We start from the raw sequence: 27,896 nt of genomic DNA, 5'->3' as shown, positions 1-27,896 counted from the left end.
ATAAATGTTTATGTTTTTGGATTTTGCAGGGCAAAAACGTATGGAATTGTGCCAATTGAAAATACTCCCCTCACCTCAAAAGAAATGTAATAATCTACCTTGGTGTGGTAGATCATGAAGCACTCATCGATGTAGAGTCCTGGCTAAGAGGGGCAGGAAGGGCAGTGGTACCTGGAGTCCTTCCTAATACCCTTTTTGTAACAGACTCTGCATCTTTTCTGAGGCTTCTGTTTGGCATCAGTGGGGGGGGGGGGGTATTGTACAAGGAAAGTGCCTGCAGGTAAGACGCAGGACATTCTCATCCTGAGAGAATATCACTCAGGATTTTTACCTAGAACTCTGGGTGTAGATCTTCCCAGTGGCACATTTCTTGTACAACACATATGTGTTGTACATGGCAACCTGGGTGAGGTAAATAGCCACCTTTTTGTACCAGGTCTTGGTCTTACGCAGCACCAGGTACGGCTGCAGACACTGGTCAGAAAGATCTACACCCCTCATGTTCCTTTTGTAATCGGTGACGCACTAAGGCTTGAGCACCTGTGTATCACCTTCCCCACGTACACTGACAGGTACCGCCTTCTCGTTGTGTATAGTGGAGAGGATATACACATCCTTCCTGTCAGTGTACCTGGGGACCAATAGCTCCTGACTGCGCAGAGCACTGGTAGTGCTGCGCCTCTGCTTGGGGTAAGTTACATTTTTGGGATAACCCTTGCGGGTTGGCCTAACAGTGCCACATGCTGGGGTCTGCTCCAAAAATAAAAAATGAAATAAATCTGGGCTGGTATGAAAGTTATCCACCCAGAGGTGGTAGCCCTTATTCAAATAGGGGGTCAGCAGGTCCTACACTATCTTCCCACTAGTACCCACAGATTGTGGGCAGCCAGGGGGGTCAAGGTAACTGTCACTCCCTTTGTAGAATCTGAAGGAAACAGTATATCCTGACCCACTCTCACAAAGTTTATATAACCTTACACCGTACCTTGAGCCCTTGGGACAGGATATACTGTTTGAAGTTCAGTCTAGCCTTGAATAGGACCAGGGACTCATCTACAGCAACATTTTTATCGGGGGTATAAATTGCAGGGAATTTAATAGAAAAATAATTGATAATGGGCCTCAATTTATATAAACGGTCAAATTGGGGGTGCTCTCTAGGGGGGCATTGGAAATTGTCACTAAAATGTAAACATTTTAGGAGCTCAAAGTACCTGTTCCAGAGCATTATTTGGGGAAAAGCAGGGGTGGATAATATGGGATCTGTGCTCCAATATGACCGAATATTGGGCTTTTTCACAATGCCCATCATAAGGGTCAGGGCCCCAATTTTTTTATTTCAGTGGGGTGCCAGGTCTGGCTTCTGCCTCCTTGGTCAGCTGCCCGACACTGGGCTGCATAGATGTTTGAGCTGACGGCAGCGGTACGCTACGGTGGCGTCGGACCGCGCGGCGGCGCCCTCTGGAGTGTGGCGCCCTGTGCGGTCGCACAGGTCACACACCCCAAAGGCCGGCCCTGAGTGGCGCCCAATTATATTTAGAGTAATGCTCTCCACGCCTGGCTTTAGCAGGTGGAACCTGGCCATCATCATCTTCCTCTGACTCGTCAGATATTGACGCATTATCTGACGCAGAGCTAGACACATCAGATATCGGGTCAATATCTGATGCAGTCAGAGTGGCTTCGTCGTCTGACGCAGTCAGAGTGGCTTCGTCATCAGACTGAATGAGGAAGATATAAACCTCCTCAGTGCTGAAGACACGGTGCTCCATTATGACACTAGCCTACCTACCCAATTTCTAAAACCCTATGCTGTCCCCAATTCCCTCTAACCACCCACCAAACTAAACCTAATATTTTTTTTCTTTAAGTTTATTTTTTTTTAGACAATCGTGGGGAGGGTAAAATATGTATTTGGTGGGTTATGTATTGATTTTTGTGGGTTTTTCTTTATATGTACTGCTGCAAATGCAGACAATGCTCTGTCTCTCTCCTTCAGATCGCAATGATGGAGGAGAGAGGAAGAGCATCTGCAGTAACGGTCACACGATCGCTGTGATTGGTCATCACAGCGATTGTGTGACATTACTGCCGGATAGTGATCGGATAGGTCCCTCATCGGAGTGATCGGATAGCCCAGACAGACCCTGCAGGGGATACCCTGTCCTCCCGTGAACTTCCGGGTGACGTCAATAGCGAGGTGACCCAGAAGGGAAAGCCTGAACGCGCGATAGGGCATTTACAACTGTAACAGTTTTCCAGCTTCATGCCGGAAGCTGTTACAGGAGATCGGACAGCAGAAAGCCAGCGATCTCCCGTGTAGCGGAAGGGATGCGTCCCTGCCGCTGCAAGATTCTTGGGAGGCGTTTTTTGGACGTACCGGTACGTCCATAGGGGACTGAAGGGGTTAAAGTACTAACCAAACACATAATTTTGTAAATACAAACATATTTATGTTTTTTTATTGATAACTTAACACTTAAAACTTAACACTTAATTCTTAACACTTAATTCTTAACACTTAACAGCTATTACAATACATAATGTAACTTGAAATGATTCCCCCCTCCGTTTCTTGTCTAGACGTATGCGTCCGACGTCATGCGCTTTGCTTGCGCTGGAAGATTTTGAAGGGTCAACTGAATTTCAGGAAATGCTTGCACTAAAGAAAAGAAAACAAACAAGCGGTTGGCACAAACATCTCAATTTGTTTTAGACACTTCAGTGTGGATATAATATGCATATAGAAAACATTTTGTACAACTTTCACAACCAGAGCACAATATACCCAATATTTTATAGTTTGGTCCATCAGAAAACATACACAAGACTGTTCCGCTTATCCCATCAATGGAATAATACATGCTGTGTACAAAAAAAAGCAACTCCGCACCTCTTGTAGCGCAGTGAGACTGCTTATTAGCAACCCTTTGCATATATCTTTGCTCAAAGTCTTTAAATGTACTTGTAAGACTTCTATTATACACAAAAACTTTGCATTTGTTTTTGAAAATGGAACTTCATCTCTAAAGAGAAAGTAAAAGCAGATGCATTTATTGTTAGTTTTCAACGTACACAGAAAACATTTGTTTTGTATTTGAAATGGGACGTGCAAGTTATCCTTAACTAGGCATGTATGACAAAGCATAACTTGGCAACCTTTGGAAATCGGTTTTGTTTTTACTGTTACTTTTTAGAACGTAGTCAACTAAATAAATATGAAATTTAGGCCATGGAACAAAATATGTGGCAATGAAAACCTCTGAATTTGAATTATTCATTAAGCTGTGTGTTTATGACCTCCACGACTCAGCATCACAGAACGTGCATGTGAAATTTAGGCTAATTTACTATTAGCGGGTATCATCAACATACAAAAGTTGGGATAACGTTGTTATGGAGGAAAGGCTTCCTCACAGCATTATTCTTACCATTTTCCCTGGTTAGATCACACCAATCAGCCTTCTACGTCTATTGCGACGTGGCATTTCTAATCTGAAACACAGAAATAATAGGACTTTTAAGCACAGCCTCCTTAAATCATAAAAATCCAGTATAATCAATAATGAGTTGCACACCCACTACTGCTATAGTTACATGATTACAATAAACCTTACGTACGAAAATATTTTTCCATGACACCCTGAATCAGAACCTTCTGGCTGGATGTGCTTGTCCCTGGATGGAAATAATGGGAGTTGAAGTTCAGCAGTTGGAAAGCAGGGATCGGCAAATTGTCCAGTGTCCGTGGCAAGGTTTGTGAAGATCCATAGAACGTTGTTAAATCGTCCATCACAGACCCGAGTAAATGTCCACAACGAGAAATGTTGGTGCCTAATCCCCGTTGGAAGGTCTTCTATAACATAACTGCGAAATAAAGCTGAGCATTAAAAACAAAAATATCACAATATGCACATTCCTTAATCATATAATGAAAATATTTACTTATCAGCATTGGCAGAACACACAACACAGAATTATCAGCGTATGTTTGGACCCTCAGGGGAGAAAAGATACTGTGAAAAACATAAGTGGAATAACTGGAACATCTATATATCCTATAAATTGCACGCCGCAAGTGCAAAACTGCTACTCAAAAGTTAAGGTTTATAAAAAAAATAAAAGTAGTAGCGAGTGATATATATAGGTATTTCACGCTTATGTATATGTACAGCTCTCTAGTGCAGTGCATCCTATATGACCTTTTTGAGACATAGTTAAATAAATCAGCCGTGGGGATTTTGCAATGTACTATTATGCTCCTTGTCACAAAGGGATAATAAAGGCAAAATGCCAAAGCCATTCGATTTACTAGCCGACACATGCAAATGATTATGTCTGTTTATAAGTAGCAAACATAAAATGTTTGAACCATACCTTTTGCCCATTTCTGGAGCTCGCTGAGAGGTCTGGCAGAGGATGCCTACGTGGAACCAGAGCTGCAAACAGAAAAAGATTTTATTTACATGCAATTTAGAAATTTTATTCAAAAGGATTTCGACAAAGGATGCAGCATCGTTCAGGTTGACTTGGGCATATAAACAAACGGATTATATACACTGTATATATCATGCAATAAATTGGGGCTTTACAAACATGTATTATGTAAACTGCAATTCTTTGGGAACAGTAAAGTATTTGTGTGTATATATATATATATATATATATATAAAACTCTTAGTTGCACATATTTGCAGCACGGAAGCACCAAATACCCTTCGCTGCAGTGAATCATTTATTAAGCTTTAGTTATGTGCTTCTGCGTATGCTTATAAGGGGAAAAGTATAGAAGTGGTACATACTGTTTGGGGATGTCATCTTGGTTCATCCCAGCATTTTGCTCAGGGTCCCCTGAAACAATGCGAGTTGGAAAAGCTTCGCCATTTCCCAAACTGTAAGAAAAACAATAAATGGATTAGTAGCTTCAGTGTGGAACCGCAGCACTCCTCAATGTAACTGGGGAGAAGATTTGTGATAAATTGACTCATTGCCAAATAATATCCAAACCTACTTGATGTAAAAGAAAAAAAAAAAAAACCTGGCAGCTAGCGTTTTCAGTGATAATTATGTTTCAAAACATGCTCGCTGAGCAGATACTTGGAATAATGCTCTGGCAGTCCCATGTATGATCGGAAAGCAACGCACTAATACTAAAGACACAGCATAATATTTATATATATTTTAACTATGGTGAGGACCTCAAATTGCACAGGGGGCAAAATTATCACCATCTCTTGCACGCCGTTTCATGATATCCCTTCTGCTTTCTAAAGGGAGACCCCAAAGTATCAAAAAGAGAATATAAAGAATAGACAATTGTTTTAACACATGTTCAGACATACAGGTTCATCTTGATTACAATCTAACACTCCCAATGACACCAGAGAAAACATGGAACTTTTAGAAAGCTCAAATGGGTCAGATTAATCATTGTTAAGCATATTAATGCTACGATCATGGCATTGGTTTTCAGCATTTCGGTCACCGTGATATCATTTCCAGTTAATAGAGCTGTCAGTACAGTAGTAGGCAATAGGAATTCTCCATAGCATGGCACGGCCGGTAAGTATTAATAATCATCGTTCTAGGGAATAAAATATGTAAGTGTACCTCGTGAACACGGGCAGCAGCCAAAGCAGCTTTTGATCCCCAAAAACCTCTCTGAAATTCCTGCTGAAGCCAAGGTAAAATCCGTCCTTTTCTGCACCGGTTTCAAAACATGGAGTAAACTGTACCTCTGAAATCAAAATAACAGTATTTGTCACAACCAGGATAAGGTTCTGTATTTATGCAAGCTAAACGAATGAATTATAATGCGCCAGGGGTGATTTGTTTTGGGTTGGCCAAAAGGAAAGGCCTTTGTATAATATGTGAGGATATATATATATATTTTTTTTATATTTCTCGTATTGTCACACGTTATTTACTGTGATATTTATTTATTGCTAGTGATTTAGCATCACTTATATTAGAAAGCGCTTAATCTATTCCCACTTACTAACGAACACTACTTATTGTACTTATGCGAGAGAAAGCAAAGACATTACCATAAGTTGATCTATTTTTCCCAACAAGCCGACAATGAAAGTAAAACAGAGAAAATACGAAGATGAAGAACACGACTCCCACAAAGAACAGAGCTAAGACGTGGCTCTTGGCATGGGCGTCCAGCGGATATTTCTATAGAGAGAAAAACAAGGATTAACCATGTAATCGCGTCACACGGATTATAGTCTAGACTAAAGCAGACAGCGCTGGGCAAAAGTGAAGAGCAACAAATGAACCGGGTGTAATACATCACATCGGCAATAAATATCCTGCTCATCACAAGTATCTGCGCCTTTCAATATCTTACAAATCCGTAATCTAACCTCAGCGCACGCGATAAAAGCAGGGCACGGCTTCACACACTTTTTAGTATTTACAAGCAAGTTACTTCCCTCTAAACGGCAATTAAGAACTATATCTACACTTGAGCACGTGTCTGTACAGATGAATCTGAGGTCTATAGACAGAAAGTGTGATTTATCTACAAGACGCATCCTGAATATATGATACGATGGGAGATCCAACGCGGATGGTCTTAAAATACCTTAAAAATGACTTTTTTAACTGGGGTGATGACGTCAAACATTGAACTTTACAGCACCGCTTTATGAAGCCTACATGTTAACCCTCTTACTGCCAGGTGGTACGTGCACCATGCTTTGCCCACAGGTTTAACCAAACAAACGGAGAACATTAAATACATGCAAGTTTTGATGAAAAACACGATCACTGGACCACATGAATTTACCTGAGAATAACTCCCCAGATTTGCTGTAGAAAGGCGACACCGAATGAAAACTTATTAGATGCCAGAAGAGTTCCAGGAGCGACAGTATAGAGCGAAACATACGTTTTCAAGAGAAATCGGCTAGCCCAATGTATAGAGAACATTTACACTATATGAAAGGTTTTACTGCTTTAAATGGTGCCGTCATATTCTGCAGTGCTATTCACTGGACATACATATTAATAACATGAAAGCTTAAGATAAGTATGTGCCATTTGTTTATAATGAAATTAAGACATACAACATCTACTAAATACATCTCGATAATTTAAAAAACATTAAATGCATACCATCCAAAACTTTATGCAATATTGGAGCACCGTTGAAGCAACAAACAGGCAGTACAGCGAGGCGTACAACAAGAACAGCAAGAAGAACTTGTAGTTAGCAAATCCAATACAATTGTTGACCCTACAACAAAAATCCTGGGTTTAGTACATGAATAAACAAATGTATGAAATGTAAATACTTAATGAATACATACCAGGGGCAGTGATGGTCCCTCTTAAGCACACATCTAAAAAGAGACAGTAAGAAAATGTGAGATTGCAAAAATATTTCGGAACATATCTGGAGCAAATATGGCAGTCTGAAGAGTATTTCCAACTCAGCTTCACATTCACCGACAGGATAAAATAGAAATGACCTAGCCGTGAATCTAGGTGTCACTACAAATTTAAGCACTGTACAGTCTCCATTTCACTTGCCGGTAAAAGAAAGCTTGTATAGAAGCCAGTGTCAGGATCCGGCAACCGGCTGGGAACAAGCGCTGAGCTAAATCTGTAAACGGCCTTCTACTGCTTCAATGTTCATTTACCACAAATAATAAATACAAAATATCACAATACATAGAAAACAAACACACAGGTGCTGTATTTCTAAAAATCTGAGCAACACACATCTTTAGATCAATATTGTAAGTAAAAAAACATAAATAACAGGCTTACCTTTCACAAATTGAACAATGATAACACCGGTCAGGTGGAATAACCTTGCAGTCATTACAATACCGGATACCTGTGGCACAAAAAAGGAGGGGGGTTTAAAAAACACGACACCAACATGATCGGAAAGAGTAGAAGAATATACTGAACGTAGATTGATGTAGTCAAGGTACATAGGGACACCGGCATACATTAAACATGCTTAATTACTCGGCGTCCCCGAGTAATGTCTTTATCTGCAGGAAAAATAAACACGCAGCCCAGCGACGCGATGGGAGACATCAAGCAACTCACAAGACAACTTCACGCGTTTGGCGTACCAGACTCTTAATCATAAGCTCTTCTAATGAAGGGCCTGGTGTGTGAAACGCGTAAAGCTGTCTTGTAGGGATGGTTTTTGATTTAATGCACATTTATTTCTTGATGTAAATGCAATCACATTGATAATTCTTGTGTATGAAAATATTCCCTGAAGTTCTGTAAACAGACAGGTTGGCTGATTTATCAGGAACCTGACTATAGCAACAATTTAAAGAAATGTTTATTTTGGTCACTGGCATAAAACCTGCTATGTGAGCATCTACTACGACTGTGACCACAATCTGACTCAGCCGGCTCGTGAAGGAGCGGAAGCTGAAGCCGGGTTGGATAAAACGCCTCTATAATTTCCTTGGGCTGATCTCGATTCTGACTTGTGCACTCGGACTTCACGTGGTTTGATTACTTTGACAATACTTTACTATTATATCACTGAATGAATAAAGAAGCGACTGTACGCACCATTGGTTCGCGTTCTTGTGACGATTGGCAAATCTTTAGCTGCCCGCTTGAGAATCTCTTGCCGAATCTCTTTTCTGTCTTCCTTTTTGTATCGCTTCATGTCAGATTTGGATAAGCAAAACTATAAAAGATGAATAAAATGGTGGATTAGTGATTTGTTACCAAACAATCCAACATATTCAAGAAATACCGGAGGATCTTTTCTCCCAATATCCTAAAAGACATATATCTTTATAACCAAGTAAGGCGTTAGAAGAATAATAACATTTACAACTCAGCAATTGCTCTTAAGAATCACGTAAAAATGGCATCAACACAATTAATAACATTTTCTCCATTTCTAAGACAACAGCCTATGAGTTCTTTGCTTTTCTGTCACGACAATTATGTCTCCCTTCCAAAATTTACTAAAATGGTAAAACTGCACATTAAAGAATTATTTCTGGGAAAAGTGTTACGTTCAGCATAATAGGTGGAACATCATCTTCAAAATATAATGCGAAAGCCGGAGGAGACAAGTGACGATTCTCAACCTCCCAACACGTACCTGTTTAGATGGAATGGCCGGCAACGTAACTATCGTTCTCCAGTATGACCAGAAGAACATCATAAATATCATGTGATAAATCACCAGATATACAACTATAACAAAAACACAAATGCATAGAGTTACAATGCAAGCAATCAATTATTATCAATATTTACCGTATTTGCTTGAATATAAGCCTTTTTTCAGAGCAAATGCTCTGAGAAATACCCCTCGTCTTATATCCGAGGTTATCATATAATCGGACCTCAAATAGAGGTCGGAGTACAAGACTAAGATCTAGATCCTCCGCAGCGCTGCAGGGAACCTGGATCCTCCTGTCCGGCAGCCGGTGAACTCCTGCGCAATGCGCATAGACCACCTCTGCTGCTGCCAGCACTTCCACTGGGGCTTCTATGATGGAGCACCGGCGTCACATGACCTTCGGGTGCTCCATCATAGAATCCCCGGTGGAAGTGCCGGCCAGCAGCAGACGTTCACCAGCTGCCCCCGCTAGACAAATCTGGGGATGCATTTATACGTCGGGGGGGGGGGGCAGAGTGGCATATAGGAGTATAAGGCATATCGGGGGGGCAGAGTGGCATATAGGAGAGAATAAGGCATATCTGGGGGGCAGAGTGGCAAATAAAAAGAAATAAAAAAAATATTCTCAAATCATAGTTTTTATTAAATATTAAAATATAGTTTACATGTGAATTAATATTTACTAGTAAAACATTTTTTATAGGGTAGTCTTATATTCAGGTTTCTCCCCCCCCCTAAATTAATATAAAAAATTTGGGGGGGGTCGTCTAATTGAGCAAATACAGTATATATATATATATATATACACACCGATTGGCTATATAGTGTTAAATCTATAGACTTTCTGCAGACGCGCATGAATAAGTGTCAGTATTTTATAATATATTTTATATTAACTGTGAGAGCGATCAGGTTAACGCTCCGATGCATTAAGAAGGGCCAGTTTAGCCCAAAATACAGCGTTTCAAAATAAAGGCGGACAATCAGTGAATTTGTGGAGCTAAACATCACAGGTAACCCAACAGGTAATAACGACAACTTAATGGTCTATGTACGAAAAAATTAAAACATTTACCCTTTTCAATGGTTGATTTGATCGTATCTACAAGAGAAAAGAAATATTTATTATTAAACAGTCAATAAAGACTCCATACAAAATAAACAAATAATAATAAAGGTTTAACGCAGAAACACACTGCGCTTGTGACTTTAACAACATAACAGGAAACCCCAAGAACAATACGGATTATATATACGGAGTAATCCCGGTGCGGAGCGGTAAAAGCGGAGCAATCACCCTTCTGTTGGCTGCCATGGTAACTGCACTACTTTAAGCACCAGAGCTGCAGTAGACCGCATGTTGTACCGCAGATTATTTGAATGCCTAAAGTCCCGCGACAATAAAAGGGGTTTATTCACTAAACGGATAGTTGGCATGAAAGTCGGGATCTGAACTCTGAAGCCATTTTGCATTACGAAGGGCCGTTCCTGTCCACTGTCTCCAGCCACAGCTCGATTTTACACGGGGCAAAAGGGGCAACTGGTCCCAGGACGACGCTTTTTGTGAAATTACTCTCTAAAAGTAAAAAGGGTTCCTGGGAAGCTCTGAAACCCTAAAAATCACCAATTTAGACTCGTGTCAGCATATTTCAGACACATACAGCATGTTTCATGGGTTACACAGAAGCATTCGGTTTATACACGGGACTATCAGCAGACATATCACCCGCATAAGGCTGTTCCGAACATAAGGCGACTTTCTGAAGACATGTTTAGCAGAAACCAAGAACCGGACATACCGGGTGAAACCCCACAAACCAAGAGCTGCACGGATTCCCAGGACTCCGCATTTACCGCGAATGTATATCACCCGGTAACAAACACACAACGACTTATATAACGGAGCAGAAGCGCTCCTCTGGAGGAGTCCCCGCGGTTTTCTAGAGGTTATTTGGAGAGTAACGCGCTTTCTGGGTACGGGGGGGGTTCCGGTTACTTACAAATGCAAAGCTCCACCACGAAGGCGTAGTATGACCACCACACGACGGCCATGAGGATGAGCATGGGAATGCAACGCGCCAAATAGCCACCGTAAGTAAACGCCATGATCACCACACCGCAACCAACACAAGTGAGAGGCTCCCGGCGGCGGCGGAGATAAAGCTCTACTACGCCACAAAGGGGACGCTAACTGTCTGTGACCAGGGCCGGATCTACTCAGCGGCTGCACTCACAGTCAGGTCTAGTAGGCTACTGCGAAGGGGCAATAGTGACGGATTTTCTCACCCGGGGGGGGGGTCATAGTTGTAAAAGGTAGATGTTGGTAACAGAATTATCAATGCTTTACCTAGAGAACGGATGAGTAAACATCCCTCCGCGGTTCCACGTGAGACTCATTCATAACTACAATAAGCATTTGCCGTTGCTGCTGCGAAAGGAGAAATAACCGGGATCATTTGTTCTACTCAGAGGCACTGGGCGATACATAATTATTTACAATAAAGGACATAAGTTATACAATTGTGGGGTTTTTTTTTTGCTCTCCCCGCCTCGGACCAGTGTTGCAATCTTGCAATCTATGAATGTTTTACAATTAAGTCTTATACCCCTGTTTTTTTTTGCTGTAATAGTAAGTGGAGGATTTATGTGCATCTATAATCCTATAATATATATGGTGTGTGTGGGGCACATTACATCATAAACACATTTTCTGGTTTCTTGGTAATACAGTCCAGTACTGCCTGCTTTCATCAAAAATAAATAAAATACAAATTACAGTAATTGGTGAAGATACACAAGAAAAAAATATTTTTCTGAAGCCACAAATTTCCTAAAGACACTAGAAAAAAAACAAAAACTGTTTGGAGTATGTAAGGGGCAAAACTTCCTAGTCATGAAGGGGTTAAGATCACCTCTAGTCCCAGGGAGGCACTCTTGTAGAATAAATATACGGTTAAGTTTACACAGGGTACCTGTTTTTATTAAAACAGGCAAATTAAGGAGTTTTATCTCATCAACCTAAAAGAGCCAAAGCACCTACAATGGGCACGTGAGGATAAGAATTGATGCACGGAGGGGTGGAAGAAGTTGGCCTGATGAATCACGTGTTCTTTAACATCACGTTGATAGCCGTGTGCGTGTCCATTGCTTACCTGGAAAACACATGGCACCAGGAAGCATCCATGGAGGCCGCACCTCGCAATTTACAGGACTTAAAGGATCTGCTGTAAACATCTTGGTACTAGAGCCCTGCACGTGTCCAATCCCGCCCGCTCCCGCAATGTGGGTGTTCCACTCCCGCCCGCTCCTGCAACATGTGTGCCCAATCCCGCCTGCTCCCGCCACAAATGTGGCCAATCACGCCCACCTCCTTACCTGAACTGCAGATTTCCCACGCTGTCCCGCAAGGCTACCCTCGAGTTGCTCCCTCACAGCGTTTCTTCTCTTGCTCCGCCCAGGAACACAGCAGAGTCACGGGAAGTGACGTCACATCACGGGACTCCGCTTTGTTCCTGGGCGGAGCAAGAGAGGAGACACTGTAAGGGAGCAGCGCAAAGGCAGCCTTGCGGAACTGCGCGGGATTACCGGGACCCGCAGGTACAGTGTCTGACCGCCCGCTGTTTTGGTGGCAATAGGGGGCCCTACACAATATGAGGCAGGTGGTTATGATGTTATGGCTGATCAGTTTACATTGCTTATATTAACACAATGGCATGGATTTATTTGGTGTGTTATATAATGCTTACTTTAATCTGTAAACAATATTGCACGTGTTTATTTAGTGCATTTAGGACTGTCTTCTAGATTGTAAATTTGGGGGCAGGGCCATCTGTACCTAATTCATTTCTTACTCTGTCAGTTATAGTTTTGTCATACTCTGTGAATATATGGACTGTAAGAAGCGCTCCAGAAATAATAGAGAATGATAATACCGATATTTAGGATTAGATAAATATAACATTTGCTAAAAAGAATAGCTCCAATGTTCTTGGAAACTTGTGCTAGACCGCCTCCTAGTGGTACAGATATAGAAGACCGTCTGGGGAAATGCTCCCAGGACAATATGTGATCCTAACAACTAAAACAGGAGCAGGTAGTATACAGTTTCATAGCTACAGACATGCAATAATTAAAGCACAGAACAAAATAAAGGACACGTGCAGTCAAACACTAGATATTTAATTACACCTTTAATTTCTCATCAAGAAATAGGGCAAATATTGTCTAATATAATCTACAAAAAATGCCAGATCGTTTTCTCCTATTAGTTTAAACAAAACACATTTTGTGTAAAAAATAAAAAGACAAAGTTATAATACCCCAGCATCTAACCAATGCTAGTCTAAGAAAAGAAGTACCGTATTTGCTTGATTATAAGACGAGGTGTTTTTCAGAGCAAATAGGCCTGACTATGAGACTAAGATCCAGATCCCACGCAGTGCTGCAGGGATCCTCCTGTCTTATGCCCCCCCCAAACTTACCGGTGCTTCTTACTCCCCGGTGTGTAGCCGGGGCAGCGTGTAGAGGTGCGGTTAGCAGTTGGGGTTGAGTGAGGAGAGTTCCGGTGCGGGGAATTCTCCTCACTGACAGCCGGGGAAGGTCTGCGTGATGGACGCAGACAACCCCCGCTGCTAACCGCACCTCCTCCTCTATATGCCAGAGTGGCATATAGGGGTATAAGGCATTTCTGGAGGCAGAGTGGCACATAGGGGATCAAAAGGCATATCACGGGGCACAGTGGCATTTAGAGGGTTAAAAGGCATATCATGGGGCACAGTGGCATATAGGGGGTATGAGGCATTTCTGGGGCAGAGTGGCAAGCCGGGGGCAGATGTGCATAACTGGAGTGGCAGGTTGGAAAATAAATGGAAATAAAAACAAAATATTTTTCTTAATCATAGCTTTTATTTAAAGAAAAAATAGTTTATATAGTTTACATGAATTAACATTTACTGGTAAAACTTTTTTCCTATAGGGTCGTCTTATATTATGACTTTTTCTTTTTTTCCTAAATTAATATTCAGATTTTGGGGGGGTCGTCTTATAATCAGGGTCATCTTATAATCGATTGAACATTGTTGAAAATTACATTTTAGAAATGTGTTTAAAACAATCCATCATGTATATTGCAGTTGAAACGTTTAGCTGAAATAATTTACAATTTACTTTACATATTTAATCGTCACTTATCACCGCTTGATACCCAGAAGTAGTCTGTGAGAAAGTGATGGGCGGCGAGTGAACCTCAGAAGACTGCCAACCACATGTGATCATCCAATGATCTCCTTCTGTAAGTCAATTTGTTATGTTACATACTACTTGTTATGTCCTGTCTACCCATTGTACAGTGCTACGGAATTTGATGGCGCTATATGAAACAATAAATAATAATAATAATAAGGTGTACATTACTATATATAAAGGCGTTAAATTTTTACATTAGGTATGATGGGACTGCAACTCTAATTTTAAACAAATAAACCAAAAACACCCACAAAGGTATATATTTCTGTAAAGCAGACAATCCAGGCCATTCTATCAGGGGTATTTGGGCATTCTACATGCAGCTATTTGGCCACCAATCACTGTCAAAGATGGCCGCAGAAATTAGTTCCTGCACTTTTTTCACCAACGCTTCTTAGGATTTTTTTGCACAGGGTATGTGTTACGGCAGAGAAATCTATCATAAATTGTTCAGCCGCCTCTCCTGATTACGGAAATACCCCACACGCATAGGTTTTTTATGCATATGGTTATTTATGTTTATTAAAATAAATGTTTATGTTTTTGGATTTTGCAGGGCAAAAACGTATGGAATTGTGCCAATTGAAAATACCCCCCTCACCTCAAAAGAAATGTAATAATCTACCTTGGTGTGGTAGATCATGAAGCACTCATCGATGTAGAGTCCTGGCTAAGAGGGGCAGGAAGGGCAGTGGTACCTGGAGTCCTTCCTAATACCCTTTTTGTAACAGACTCTGCATCTTTTCTGAGGCTTCTGTTTGGCATCAGTGTGTGTGTGTGGGGGGGATTGTACAAGGAAAGTGCCTGCAGGTAAGACGCAGGACATTCTCATCCTGAGAGAATATCACTCAGGATTTTTACCTAGAACTCTGGGTGTAGATCTTCCAAGTGGCACATTTCTTGTACAACACATATGTGTTGTACATGGCAACCTGGGTGAGGTAAATAGCCACCTTTTTGTACCAGGTCTTGGTCTTACGCAGCACCAGGTACGGCTGCAGACACTGGTCAGAAAGATCTACACCCCTCATGTTCCTTTTGTAATCGGTGACGCACTAAGGCTTGAGCACCTGTGTATCACCTTCCCCACGTACACTGACAGGTACCGCCTTCTCGTTGTGTATAGTGGAGAGGATATACACATCCTTCCTGTCAGTGTACCTGGGGACCAATAGCTCCTGACTGCGCAGAGCACTGGTAGTGCTGCGCCTCTGCTTGGGGTAAGTTACATTTTTGGGATAACCCTTGCGGGTTGGCCTAACAGTGCCACATGCTGGGGTCTGCTCCAAAAATAAAAAATGAAATAAATCTGGGCTGGTATAAAAGTTATCCACCCAGAGGTGGTAGCCCTTATTCAAATAGGGGGACAGCAGGTCCTACACTATCTTCCCACTAGTACCCACAGATTGTGGGCAGCCAGGGGGATCAAGGTAACTGTCACTCCCTTTGTAGAATCTGAAGGAAACAGTATATCCTGACCCACTCTCACAAAGTTTATATAACCTTACACCGTACCTTTAGCCCTTGGGGCAGGATATACTGTTTGAAGTTCAGTCTAGCCTTGAATAGGACCAGGGACTCATCTACAGCAACATTTTTATCGGGGGTATAAATTTCAGGGAATTTAATAGAAAAATAATTGATAATGGGCCTCAATTTATAGAAACGGTCAAATTGGGGGTGCTCTCTAGGGGGGCATTGGAAATTGTCACTAAAATGTAAACATTTTAGGAGCTCAAAGTACCTGTTCCAGAGCATTATTTGGGGAAAAGCAGGGGTGGATAATATGGGATCTGTGCTCCAATATGACCGAATATTGGGCTTTTTCACAATGCCCATCATAAGGGTCAGGGCCCCAATTTTTTTATTTCATGGGGGGTCAGTGGGGTGCCAGGTCTGGCTTCTGCCTCCTTGGTCAGCTGCCCGACACTGGGCTGCATAGATGTTTGTTTGAGCTGCTAGCAGCTCAAAAAACTCAGGGGGCAAACATCGGATTGAAAAAAGACTTTGGCTCACTAGCATCAATGTCACATCTGATGCCAGGAGTCCCATTAAAAGCAGGGATTACTGGATCTACCATATTTGGTGGCGCCAGAGCCGGCCTTAGGTGTTCTGGCGCCCTGTGCGGACTACTCCTCTGGTGTCCCCCCATCCCAAAAAACCCCGCATACCAATCCACACATATATACCAATCCACACATATATACCAATCCACACATACACCAATCCACACACATACCAATCCACACACATACCAATCCACACATATATACCAATCCACACACATACCAATCCACACGTATACCAATCCACACGTATACCAATCCACACGTATACCAATCCACACATATACCAATCCACACGTATACCAATCCACACGTATACCAATCCACACGTATACCAATCCACACATATATACCAATCCACACATATATACCAATCCACACATATACACTAATCCACACATATATACCAATCCACATTTACCAATCCACACACATACACCAATCCACAGGTATACCAATCCACACGTATATACCAATCCACACGTATATACCAATCCACACACATATACCAATCCACACACATACACCAATCCACACACATACCCCAATCCACACACATACCCCAATCCACACACATACCCCAATCCACACACATACCAATCCACACACATACACCAATCCACACACATACCAATCCACTCTCACTGAATGCTTTCCTACCTTTCCTCTTTTCTCCATACAGCTCCTTTTCCTTCTCTTCGCTCCTCTTCTTCAGTTCTTCTGTCTTCTTCCGGGTCAGAGGGCACGGACAGCGGTGGGCGCGGCTTCAGTGTTGCGCGCCGGGATCTGACAGCAAACCCCGGCGCACAGCAGCTGTTGCCGCGCGGATCACAAGGGAGCGGTATCGGAGGTCTTTAACAGACCTCCGGCTCCCTTGAGTGATTTTAAGCCGGGTTCAAGGGAGATCCTTGAACCGGCTTAAAATCACTCAAGGGAGCCGGAGGTCTGTTAAAGAGCTCCGATACCGCTTCCTTGCTAGCCTGCTCCTCCAGCGGCGGACATTACTGTCCGTCTCTGGAGGGGTGCCGGGTGCCCCCCTGATGAGCGGCACCCGGTGCGGACCGCCCCCCCCCCGCTAGGTACGCTGCTGACAGCAGCGGTACGCTACGGTGGCGTCGGACCACGCGGCGGCGCCCTCTGGAGTGTGGCGCCCTGTGCGGTCGCACAGGTCGCACACCCCAAAGGCCGGCCCTGGGTGGCGCCCAATTATATTTAGAGTAATGCTCTCCACGTCTGGCTTTAGCAGGTGGAACCTGGCCATCATCATCTTCCTCTGACTCGTCAGATATTGACGCATTATCTGACGCAGAGCTAGACACATCAGATATCGGGTCAATATCTGATGCAGTCAGAGTGGCTTCGTCATCAGACTGAATGAGGAAGATATAAACCTCCTCAGTGCTGAAGACACGGTGCTCCATTATGACACTAGCCTACCTACCCAATTTCTAAAACCCTATGCTATCCCCAATTGCCTCTAACCACCCACCAAACTAAACCTAATATTTTTTTTCTTTAAGTTTTTTTTTTTTTTAGACAATCGTGGGGAGGGTAAAATATGTATTTGGGGGGTTATGTATTGATTTTTGTGTGTTTTTCTTTATATGTACTGCTGCAAATGCAGACAATGCTCTGTCTCTCTCCCTCAGATCGCAATGATGGAGGAGAGAGGAAGAGCATCTGCAGTAACGGTCACACGATCGCTGTGATTGGTCATCACAGCGATTGTGTGACATTACTGCCGGATAGTTATCGGATAGGTCCCTCATCGGAGTGATCGGATAGCCCAGACAGACCCTGCAGGGGATACCCTGTCCTCCCGTGAACTTCCGGGTGACGTCAATAGCGACGTGACCCAGAAGGGAAAGCCTGAACGCGCGATAGGGCATTTAGAACTGTAACAGTTTTCCAGCTTCACGCCGGAAGCTGTTGCAGGAGATCGGACAGCAGAAAGCCAGCGATCTCCCGTGTAGCGGAAGGGATGCGTCCCTGCCGCTGCAAGATTCTTGGGAGGCGTTTTTTGGACGTACCGGTACGTCCATAGGGGACTGAAGGGGTTAAAGTACTAACCAAACACATAATTTTGTAAATACAAACGTATTTACGTTTTTTTATTGATAACTTAACACTTAAAACTTAACACTTAATTCTTAACACTTAACAGCTATTACAATACATAATGTAACTTGAAATGATTCCCCCCCTCCGTTTCTTGTCTAGACGTATGCGTCCGACGTCATGCGCTTTGCTTGCGCTGGAAGATTTTGAAGGGTCAACTGAATTTCAGGAAATGCTTGCACTAAAGAAAAGAAAACAAACAAGCGGTTGGCACAAACATCTCAATTTGTTTTAGACACTTCAGTGTGGATATAATATGCATATAGAAAACATTTTGTACAACTTTCACAACCAGAGCACAATATACCCAATATTTTATAGTTTGGTCCATCAGAAAACATACACAAGACTGTTCCGCTTATCCCATCAATGGAATAATACATGCTGTGTACAAAAAAAAAGCAACTCCGCACCTCTTGTAGCGCAGTGAGACTGCTTATTAGCAACCCTTTGCATATATCTTTGCTCAAAGTCTTTAAATGTACTTGTAAGACTTCTATTATACACAAAAACTTTGCATTTGTTTTTGAAAATGGAACTTCATCTCTAAAGAGAAAGTAAAAGCAGATGCATCTATTGTTAGTTTTCAACGTACACAGAAAACATTTGTTTTGTATTTGAAACGGGACGTGCAAGTTATCCTTAACTAGGCATGTATGACAAAGCATAACTTGGCAACCTTTGGAAATCGGTTTTGTTTTTACTGTTACTTTTTAGAACGTAGTCAACTAAATAAATATGAAATTTAGGCCATGGACCAAAATATGTGGCAATGAAAAAAAACCTCTGAATTTGAATTATTCATTAAGCTGTGTGTTTATGACCTCCACGACTCAGCATCACAGAACGTGGATGTGAAATTTAGGCTAATTTACTATTAGCGGGTATCATCAACATACAAAAGTTGGGATAACGTTATGGAGGAAAGGCTTCCTCACAGCATTATTCTTACCATTTTCCCTGGTTAGATCACACTAATCAGCCTTCTACGTCTATTGCGACGTGGCATTTCTCATCTGAAACACAGAAATAATAGGACTTTTAAGCACAGTCTCCTTAAATCATAAAAATCCAGTATAATCAATAATGAATTGCACACCCACTACTACTATAGTTACATGATTAGAATAAACCTTACGTACGAAAATATATTTCCATGACACCCTGAATCAGAACCTTCTGGCTGGATGTGCTTGTCCCTGGATGGAAATAATGGGAGTTGCAGTTCAGCAGTTGGAAAGCAGGGATCGGCAAATTGTCCAGTGTCCGTGGCAAGGTTTGTGAAGATCCATAGAACGTTGTTAAATCGTCCATCACAGACCCGAGTAAATGTCTACCACGAGAAATGTTGGTGCCTAATCCCCGTTGTTCTATAACATAACTGCGAAATAAAGCTGAGCATTAAAAACAAAAATATCACAATATGCACACTCCTTAATCATATAATGAAAATATTTACTTATCAGCATGGGCAGAACACACAACACAGAATTATCAGCGTATGTTTGGACCCTCAGGGGAGAAAAGATGCTGTGAAAAACATAAGTGGAATAACTGGAACATCTATATATCCTATAAATTGCACGCCGCAAGTGCAAAACTGCTACTCAAAAGTTAAGGTTTATAAAAAAAATAAAAGTAGTAGCGAGTGATATATATAGGTATTTCACACTTATGTATATGTACAGCTCTCTAGTGCGGTGCATCCTATATGACCTTTTTGAGACATAGTTAAATAAATCAGCCGTGGGGATTTTGCAATGTACTATTATGCTCCTTGTCACAAAGGGATAATAAAGGCAAAATGCCAAAGCCATTCGATTTACTAGCCGACACAAGCAAATGATTATGTCTGTTTATAAGTAGCAAACATAAAATGTTTGAACCATACCTTTTGCCCATTTCTGGAGCTCGCTGAGAGGTCTGGCAGAGGATGCCTACGTGGAACCAGAGCTGCAAACAGAAAAAGATTTTATTTACATGCAATTTAGAAATTTTATTCAAAAGGATTTCGACAAAGGATGCAGCATCGTTCAGGTTGACTTGGGCATATAAACAAACGGATTATATACACTGTATATATCATGCAATAAATTGGGGCTTTACAAACATGTATTATGTAAACTGCAATTCTTTGGGAACAGTAAAGTATTTGTGTGTATATATATATATATATATATATATATATATAAAACTCTTAGTTGCACATATTTGCAGCACGGAAGCACCAAATACCCTTCGCTGCAGTGAATCATTTATTAAGCTTTAGTTATGTGCTTCTGCGTATGCTTATAAGGGGAAAAGTATAGAAGTGGTACATACTGTTTGGGGATGTCATCTTGGTTCATCCCAGCATTTTGCTCAGGGTCCCCTGAAACAATGCGAGTTGGAAAAGCTTCGCCATTTCCCAAACTGTAAGAAAAACAATAAATGGATTAGTAGCTTCAGTGTGGAACCGCAGCACTCCTCAATGTAACTGGGGAGAAGATTTGTGATAAATTGACTCATTGCCAAATAATATCCAAACCTACTTGATGTAAAAGAAAAAAAAAAAAAACCTGGCAGCTAGCGTTTTCAGTGATAATTATGTTTCAAAACATGCTCGCTGAGCAGATACTTGGAATAATGCTCTGGCAGTCCCATGTATGATCGGAAAGCAACGCACTAATACTAAAGACACAGCATAATATTTATATATATTTTAACTATGGTGAGGACCTCAAATTGCACAGGGGGCAAAATTATCACCATCTCTTGCACGCCGTTTCATGATATCCCTTCTGCTTTCTAAAGGGAGACCCCAAAGTATCAAAAAGAGAATATAAAGAATAGACAATTGTTTTAACACATGTTCAGACATACAGGTTCATCTTGATTACAATCTAACACTCCCAATGACACCAGAGAAAACATGGAACTTTTAGAAAGCTCAAATGGGTCAGATTAATCATTGTTAAGCATATTAATGCTACGATCATGGCATTGGTTTTCAGCATTTCGGTCACCGTGATATCATTTCCAGTTTATAGAGCTGTCAGTACAGTAGTAGGCAATAGGAATTCTCCATAGCATGGCACGGCCGGTAAGTATTAATAATCATCGTTCTAGGGAATAAAATATGTAAGTGTACCTCGTAAACACGGGCAGCAGCCAAAGCAGCTTTTGATCCCCAAAAACCTCTCTGAAATTCCTGCTGAAGCCAAGGTAAAATCCGTCCTTTTCTGCACCGGTTTCAAAACATGGAGTAAACTGTACCTCTGAAATCAAAATAACAGTATTTGTCACAACCAGGATAAGCTTCTGTATTTATGCAAGCTAAACGAATGAATTATAATGCGCCAGGGGTGATTTGTTTTGGGTTGGCCAAAAGGAAAGGCCTTTGTATAATATGTGAGGATATATATATATATTTTTTTTATATTTCTCGTATTGTCACACGTTATTTACTGTGATATTTATTTATTGCTAGTGATTTAGCATCACTTATATTAGAAAGCGCTTAATCTATTCCCACTTACTAACGAACACTACTTATTGTACTTATGCGAGAGAAAGCAAAGACATTACCATAAGTTGATCTATTTTTCCCAACAAGCCGACAATGAAAGTAAAACAGAGAAAATACGAAGATGAAGAACACGACTCCCACAAAGAACAGAGCTAAGACGTGGCTCTTGGCATGGGCGTCCAGCGGATATTTCTATAGAGAGAAAAACAAGGATTAACCATGTAATCGCGTCACACGGATTATAGTCTAGACTAAAGCAGACAGCGCTGGGCAAAAGTGAAGAGCAACAAATGAACCGGGTGTAATACATCACATCGGCAATAAATATCCTGCTCATCACAAGTATCTGCGCCTTTCAATATCTTACAAATCCGTAATCTAACCTCAGCGCACGCGATAAAAGCAGGGCACGGCTTCACACACTTTTTAGTATTTACAAGCAAGTTACTTCCCTCTAAACGGCAATTAAGAACTATATCTACACTTGAGCACGTGTCTGTACAGATGAATCTGAGGTCTATAGACAGAAAGTGTGATTTATCTACAAGACGCATCCTGAATATATGATACGATGGGAGATCCAACGCGGATGGTCTTAAAATACCTTAAAAATGACTTTTTTAACTGGGGTGATGACGTCAAACATTGAACTTTACAGCACCGCTTTATGAAGCCTACATGTTAACCCTCTTACTGCCAGGTGGTACGTGCACCATGCTTTGCCCACAGGTTTAACCAAACAAACGGAGAACATTAAATACATGCAAGTTTTGATGAAAAACACGATCACTGGACCACATGAATTTACCTGAGAATAACTCCCCAGATTTGCTGTAGAAAGGCGACACCGAATGAAAACTTATTAGATGCCAGAAGAGTTCCAGGAGCGACAGTATAGAGCGAAACATACGTTTTCAAGAGAAATCGGCTAGCCCAATGTATAGAGAACATTTACACTATATGAAAGGTTTTACTGCTTTAAATGGTGCCGTCATATTCTGCAGTGCTATTCACTGGACATACATATTAATAACATGAAAGCTTAAGATAAGTATGTGCCATTTGTTTATAATGAAATTAAGACATACAACATCTACTAAATACATCTCGATAATTTAAAAAACATTAAATGCATACCATCCAAAACTTTATGCAATATTGGAGCACCGTTGAAGCAACAAACAGGCAGTACAGCGAGGCGTACAACAAGAACAGCAAGAAGAACTTGTAGTTAGCAAATCCAATACAATTGTTGACCCTACAACAAAAATCCTGGGTTTAGTACATGAATAAACAAATGTATGAAATGTAAATACTTAATGAATACATACCAGGGGCAGTGATGGTCCCTCTTAAGCACACATCTAAAAAGAGACAGTAAGAAAATGTGAGATTGCAAAAATATTTCGGAACATATCTGGAGCAAATATGGCAGTCTGAAGAGTATTTCCAACTCAGCTTCACATTCACCGACAGGATAAAATAGAAATGACCTAGCCGTGAATCTAGGTGTCACTACAAATTTAAGCACTGTACAGTCTCCATTTCACTTGCCGGTAAAAGAAAGCTTGTATAGAAGCCAGTGTCAGGATCCGGCAACCGGCTGGGAACAAGCGCTGAGCTAAATCTGTAAACGGCCTTCTACTGCTTCAATGTTCATTTACCACAAATAATAAATACAAAATATCACAATACATAGAAAACAAACACACAGGTGCTGTATTTCTAAAAATCTGAGCAACACACATCTTTAGATCAATATTGTAAGTAAAAAAACATAAATAACAGGCTTACCTTTCACAAATTGAACAATGATAACACCGGTCAGGTGGAATAACCTTGCAGTCATTACAATACCGGATACCTGTGGCACAAAAAAGGAGGGGGGTTTAAAAAACACGACACCAACATGATCGGAAAGAGTAGAAGAATATACTGAACGTAGATTGATGTAGTCAAGGTACATAGGGACACCGGCATACATTAAACATGCTTAATTACTCGGCGTCCCCGAGTAATGTCTTTATCTGCAGGAAAAATAAACACGCAGCCCAGCGACGCGATGGGAGACATCAAGCAACTCACAAGACAACTTCACGCGTTTGGCGTACCAGACTCTTAATCATAAGCTCTTCTAATGAAGGGCCTGGTGTGTGAAACGCGTAAAGCTGTCTTGTAGGGATGGTTTTTGATTTAATGCACATTTATTTCTTGATGTAAATGCAATCACATTGATAATTCTTGTGTATGAAAATATTCCCTGAAGTTCTGTAAACAGACAGGTTGGCTGATTTATCAGGAACCTGACTATAGCAACAATTTAAAGAAATGTTTATTTTGGTCACTGGCATAAAACCTGCTATGTGAGCATCTACTACGACTGTGACCACAATCTGACTCAGCCGGCTCGTGAAGGAGCGGAAGCTGAAGCCGGGTTGGATAAAACGCCTCTATAATTTCCTTGGGCTGATCTCGATTCTGACTTGTGCACTCGGACTTCACGTGGTTTGATTACTTTGACAATACTTTACTATTATATCACTGAATGAATAAAGAAGCGACTGTACGCACCATTGGTTCGCGTTCTTGTGACGATTGGCAAATCTTTAGCTGCCCGCTTGAGAATCTCTTGCCGAATCTCTTTTCTGTCTTCCTTTTTGTATCGCTTCATGTCAGATTTGGATAAGCAAAACTATAAAAGATGAATAAAATGGTGGATTAGTGATTTGTTACCAAACAATCCAACATATTCAAGAAATACCGGAGGATCTTTTCTCCCAATATCCTAAAAGACATATATCTTTATAACCAAGTAAGGCGTTAGAAGAATAATAACATTTACAACTCAGCAATTGCTCTTAAGAATCACGTAAAAATGGCATCAACACAATTAATAACATTTTCTCCATTTCTAAGACAACAGCCTATGAGTTCTTTGCTTTTCTGTCACGACAATTATGTCTCCCTTCCAAAATTTACTAAAATGGTAAAACTGCACATTAAAGAATTATTTCTGGGAAAAGTGTTACGTTCAGCATAATAGGTGGAACATCATCTTCAAAATATAATGCGAAAGCCGGAGGAGACAAGTGACGATTCTCAACCTCCCAACACGTACCTGTTTAGATGGAATGGCCGGCAACGTAACTATCGTTCTCCAGTATGACCAGAAGAACATCATAAATATCATGTGATAAATCACCAGATATACAACTATAACAAAAACACAAATGCATAGAGTTACAATGCAAGCAATCAATTATTATCAATATTTACCGTATTTGCTTGAATATAAGCCTTTTTTCAGAGCAAATGCTCTGAGAAATACCCCTCGTCTTATATCCGAGGTTATCATATAATCGGACCTCAAATAGAGGTCGGAGTACAAGACTAAGATCTAGATCCTCCGCAGCGCTGCAGGGAACCTGGATCCTCCTGTCCGGCAGCCGGTGAACTCCTGCGCAATGCGCATAGACCACCTCTGCTGCTGCCAGCACTTCCACTGGGGCTTCTATGATGGAGCACCGGCGTCACATGACCTTCGGGTGCTCCATCATAGAATCCCCGGTGGAAGTGCCGGCCAGCAGCAGACGTTCACCAGCTGCCCCCGCTAGACAAATCTGGGGATGCATTTATACGTCGGGGGGGGGGGGCAGAGTGGCATATAGGAGTATAAGGCATATCGGGGGGGCAGAGTGGCATATAGGAGAGAATAAGGCATATCTGGGGGGCAGAGTGGCAAATAAAAAGAAATAAAAAAAATATTCTCAAATCATAGTTTTTATTAAATATTAAAATATAGTTTACATGTGAATTAATATTTACTAGTAAAACATTTTTTATAGGGTAGTCTTATATTCAGGTTTCTCCCCCCCCCTAAATTAATATAAAAAATTTGGGGGGGGTCGTCTAATTGAGCAAATACAGTATATATATATATATATATATATATACACACCGATTGGCTATATAGTGTTAAATCTATAGACTTTCTGCAGACGCGCATGAATAAGTGTCAGTATTTTATAATATATTTTATATTAACTGTGAGAGCGATCAGGTTAACGCTCCGATGCATTAAGAAGGGCCAGTTTAGCCCAAAATACAGCGTTTCAAAATAAAGGCGGACAATCAGTGAATTTGTGGAGCTAAACATCACAGGTAACCCAACAGGTAATAACGACAACTTAATGGTCTATGTACGAAAAAATTAAAACATTTACCCTTTTCAATGGTTGATTTGATCGTATCTACAAGAGAAAAGAAATATTTATTATTAAACAGTCAATAAAGACTCCATACAAAATAAACAAATAATAATAAAGGTTTAACGCAGAAACACACTGCGCTTGTGACTTTAACAACATAACAGGAAACCCCAAGAACAATACGGATTATATATACGGAGTAATCCCGGTGCGGAGCGGTAAAAGCGGAGCAATCACCCTTCTGTTGGCTGCCATGGTAACTGCACTACTTTAAGCACCAGAGCTGCAGTAGACCGCATGTTGTACCGCAGATTATTTGAATGCCTAAAGTCCCGCGACAATAAAAGGGGTTTATTCACTAAACGGATAGTTGGCATGAAAGTCGGGATCTGAACTCTGAAGCCATTTTGCATTACGAAGGGCCGTTCCTGTCCACTGTCTCCAGCCACAGCTCGATTTTACACGGGGCAAAAGGGGCAACTGGTCCCAGGACGACGCTTTTTGTGAAATTACTCTCTAAAAGTAAAAAGGGTTCCTGGGAAGCTCTGAAACCCTAAAAATCACCAATTTAGACTCGTGTCAGCATATTTCAGACACATACAGCATGTTTCATGGGTTACACAGAAGCATTCGGTTTATACACGGGACTATCAGCAGACATATCACCCGCATTAGGCTGTTCCGAACATAAGGCGACTTTCTGAAGACATGTTTAGCAGAAACCAAGAACCGGACATACCGGGTGAAACCCCACAAACCAAGAGCTGCACGGATTCCCAGGACTCCGCATTTACCGCGAATGTATATCACCCGGTAACAAACACACAACGACTTATATAACGGAGCAGAAGCGCTCCTCTGGAGGAGTCCCCGCGGTTTTCTAGAGGTTATTTGGAGAGTAACGCGCTTTCTGGGTACGGGGGGGGTTCCGGTTACTTACAAATGCAAAGCTCCACCACGAAGGCGTAGTATGACCACCACACGACGGCCATGAGGATGAGCATGGGAATGCAACGCGCCAAATAGCCACCGTAAGTAAACGCCATGATCACCACACCGCAACCAACACAAGTGAGAGGCTCCCGGCGGCGGCGGAGATAAAGCTCTACTACGCCACAAAGGGGACGCTAACTGTCTGTGACCAGGGCCGGATCTACTCAGCGGCTGCACTCACAGTCAGGTCTAGTAGGCTACTGCGAAGGGGCAATAGTGACGGATTTTCTCACCCGGGGGGGGGTCATAGTTGTAAAAGGTAGATGTAGGTAACAGAATTATCAATGCTTTACCTAGAGAACGGATGAGTAAACATCCCTCCGCGGTTCCACGTGAGACTCATTCATAACTACAATAAGCATTTGCCGTTGCTGCTGCGAAAGGAGAAATAACCGGGATCATTTGTTCTACTCAGAGGCACTGGGCGATACATAATTATTTACAATAAAGGACATAAGTTATACAATTGTGGGGTTTTTTTTTTGCTCTCCCCGCCTCGGACCAGTGTTGCAATCTTGCAATCTATGAATGTTTTACAATTAAGTCTTATACCCCTGTTTTTTTTTGCTGTAATAGTAAGTGGAGGATTTATGTGCATCTATAATCCTATAATATATATGGTGTGTGTG

General features: G+C 41.5%; 2 protein-coding genes and 2 long non-coding RNA genes across 4 annotated transcripts in view; all 4 read right to left on the bottom strand.

Annotated features, from left to right (window-relative positions):
* The window catches only part of LOC128474158 (uncharacterized), a 67,362-nt gene extending 63,622 nt beyond the window's left edge, over positions 1-3,740 (bottom strand). The window contains exons 1-3 of the long non-coding RNA XR_008346319.1: positions 3,622-3,740; positions 3,432-3,495; positions 2,444-2,662 (exon numbers count right to left, since the gene is read on the bottom strand). This is a non-coding gene — a long non-coding RNA (uncharacterized LOC128474158). The remainder of the gene's footprint in view (positions 1-2,443; positions 2,663-3,431; positions 3,496-3,621) is intronic.
* A 23-nt stretch (positions 3,741-3,763) lies between these two features.
* On the bottom strand, positions 3,764-4,954 carry LOC128474159 (uncharacterized). The gene is made up of 3 exons (XR_008346320.1): positions 4,803-4,954; positions 4,378-4,439; positions 3,764-3,867 (listed from the first exon to the last, which is right to left on the bottom strand). It is a non-coding gene; the product is annotated as an uncharacterized LOC128474159 (long non-coding RNA).
* A 270-nt stretch (positions 4,955-5,224) lies between these two features.
* LOC128473851 (palmitoyltransferase ZDHHC20-A-like) lies at positions 5,225-11,236 on the bottom strand. The gene is made up of 10 exons (XM_053456075.1): positions 11,131-11,236; positions 10,206-10,232; positions 9,107-9,201; positions 8,560-8,680; positions 7,783-7,852; positions 7,320-7,424; positions 7,126-7,246; positions 6,048-6,180; positions 5,611-5,737; positions 5,225-5,267 (listed from the first exon to the last, which is right to left on the bottom strand). Exons 1-10 carry the CDS (start codon positions 11,234-11,236, stop codon positions 5,225-5,227), a joined length of 948 nt encoding a protein of 315 aa, XP_053312050.1.
* Positions 11,237-18,529: 7,293 nt separating this feature from the next.
* LOC128473850 (palmitoyltransferase ZDHHC20-A-like) lies at positions 18,530-27,320 on the bottom strand. Its single transcript, XM_053456074.1, has 13 exons — positions 27,215-27,320; positions 26,290-26,316; positions 25,185-25,279; positions 24,638-24,758; positions 23,861-23,930; positions 23,398-23,430; positions 23,204-23,324; positions 22,126-22,258; positions 21,689-21,815; positions 20,881-20,970; positions 20,450-20,511; positions 19,511-19,574; positions 18,530-18,739 (listed from the first exon to the last, which is right to left on the bottom strand). Exons 1-11 carry the CDS (start codon positions 27,318-27,320, stop codon positions 20,496-20,498), a joined length of 939 nt encoding a protein of 312 aa, XP_053312049.1. The 3' UTR covers positions 18,530-18,739; positions 19,511-19,574; positions 20,450-20,495.
* Between the last annotated feature and the right edge of the window lie 576 nt (positions 27,321-27,896).

The sequence above is a fragment of the Spea bombifrons genome, chromosome 2 (assembly GCF_027358695.1).
Source record: "Spea bombifrons isolate aSpeBom1 chromosome 2, aSpeBom1.2.pri, whole genome shotgun sequence".
NCBI lineage: Eukaryota > Metazoa > Chordata > Amphibia > Anura > Pelobatidae > Spea > Spea bombifrons.
The sequence above is the reverse complement of the archived record's forward strand: the minus strand, read 5'-3'. Positions and strand labels throughout refer to the sequence as shown.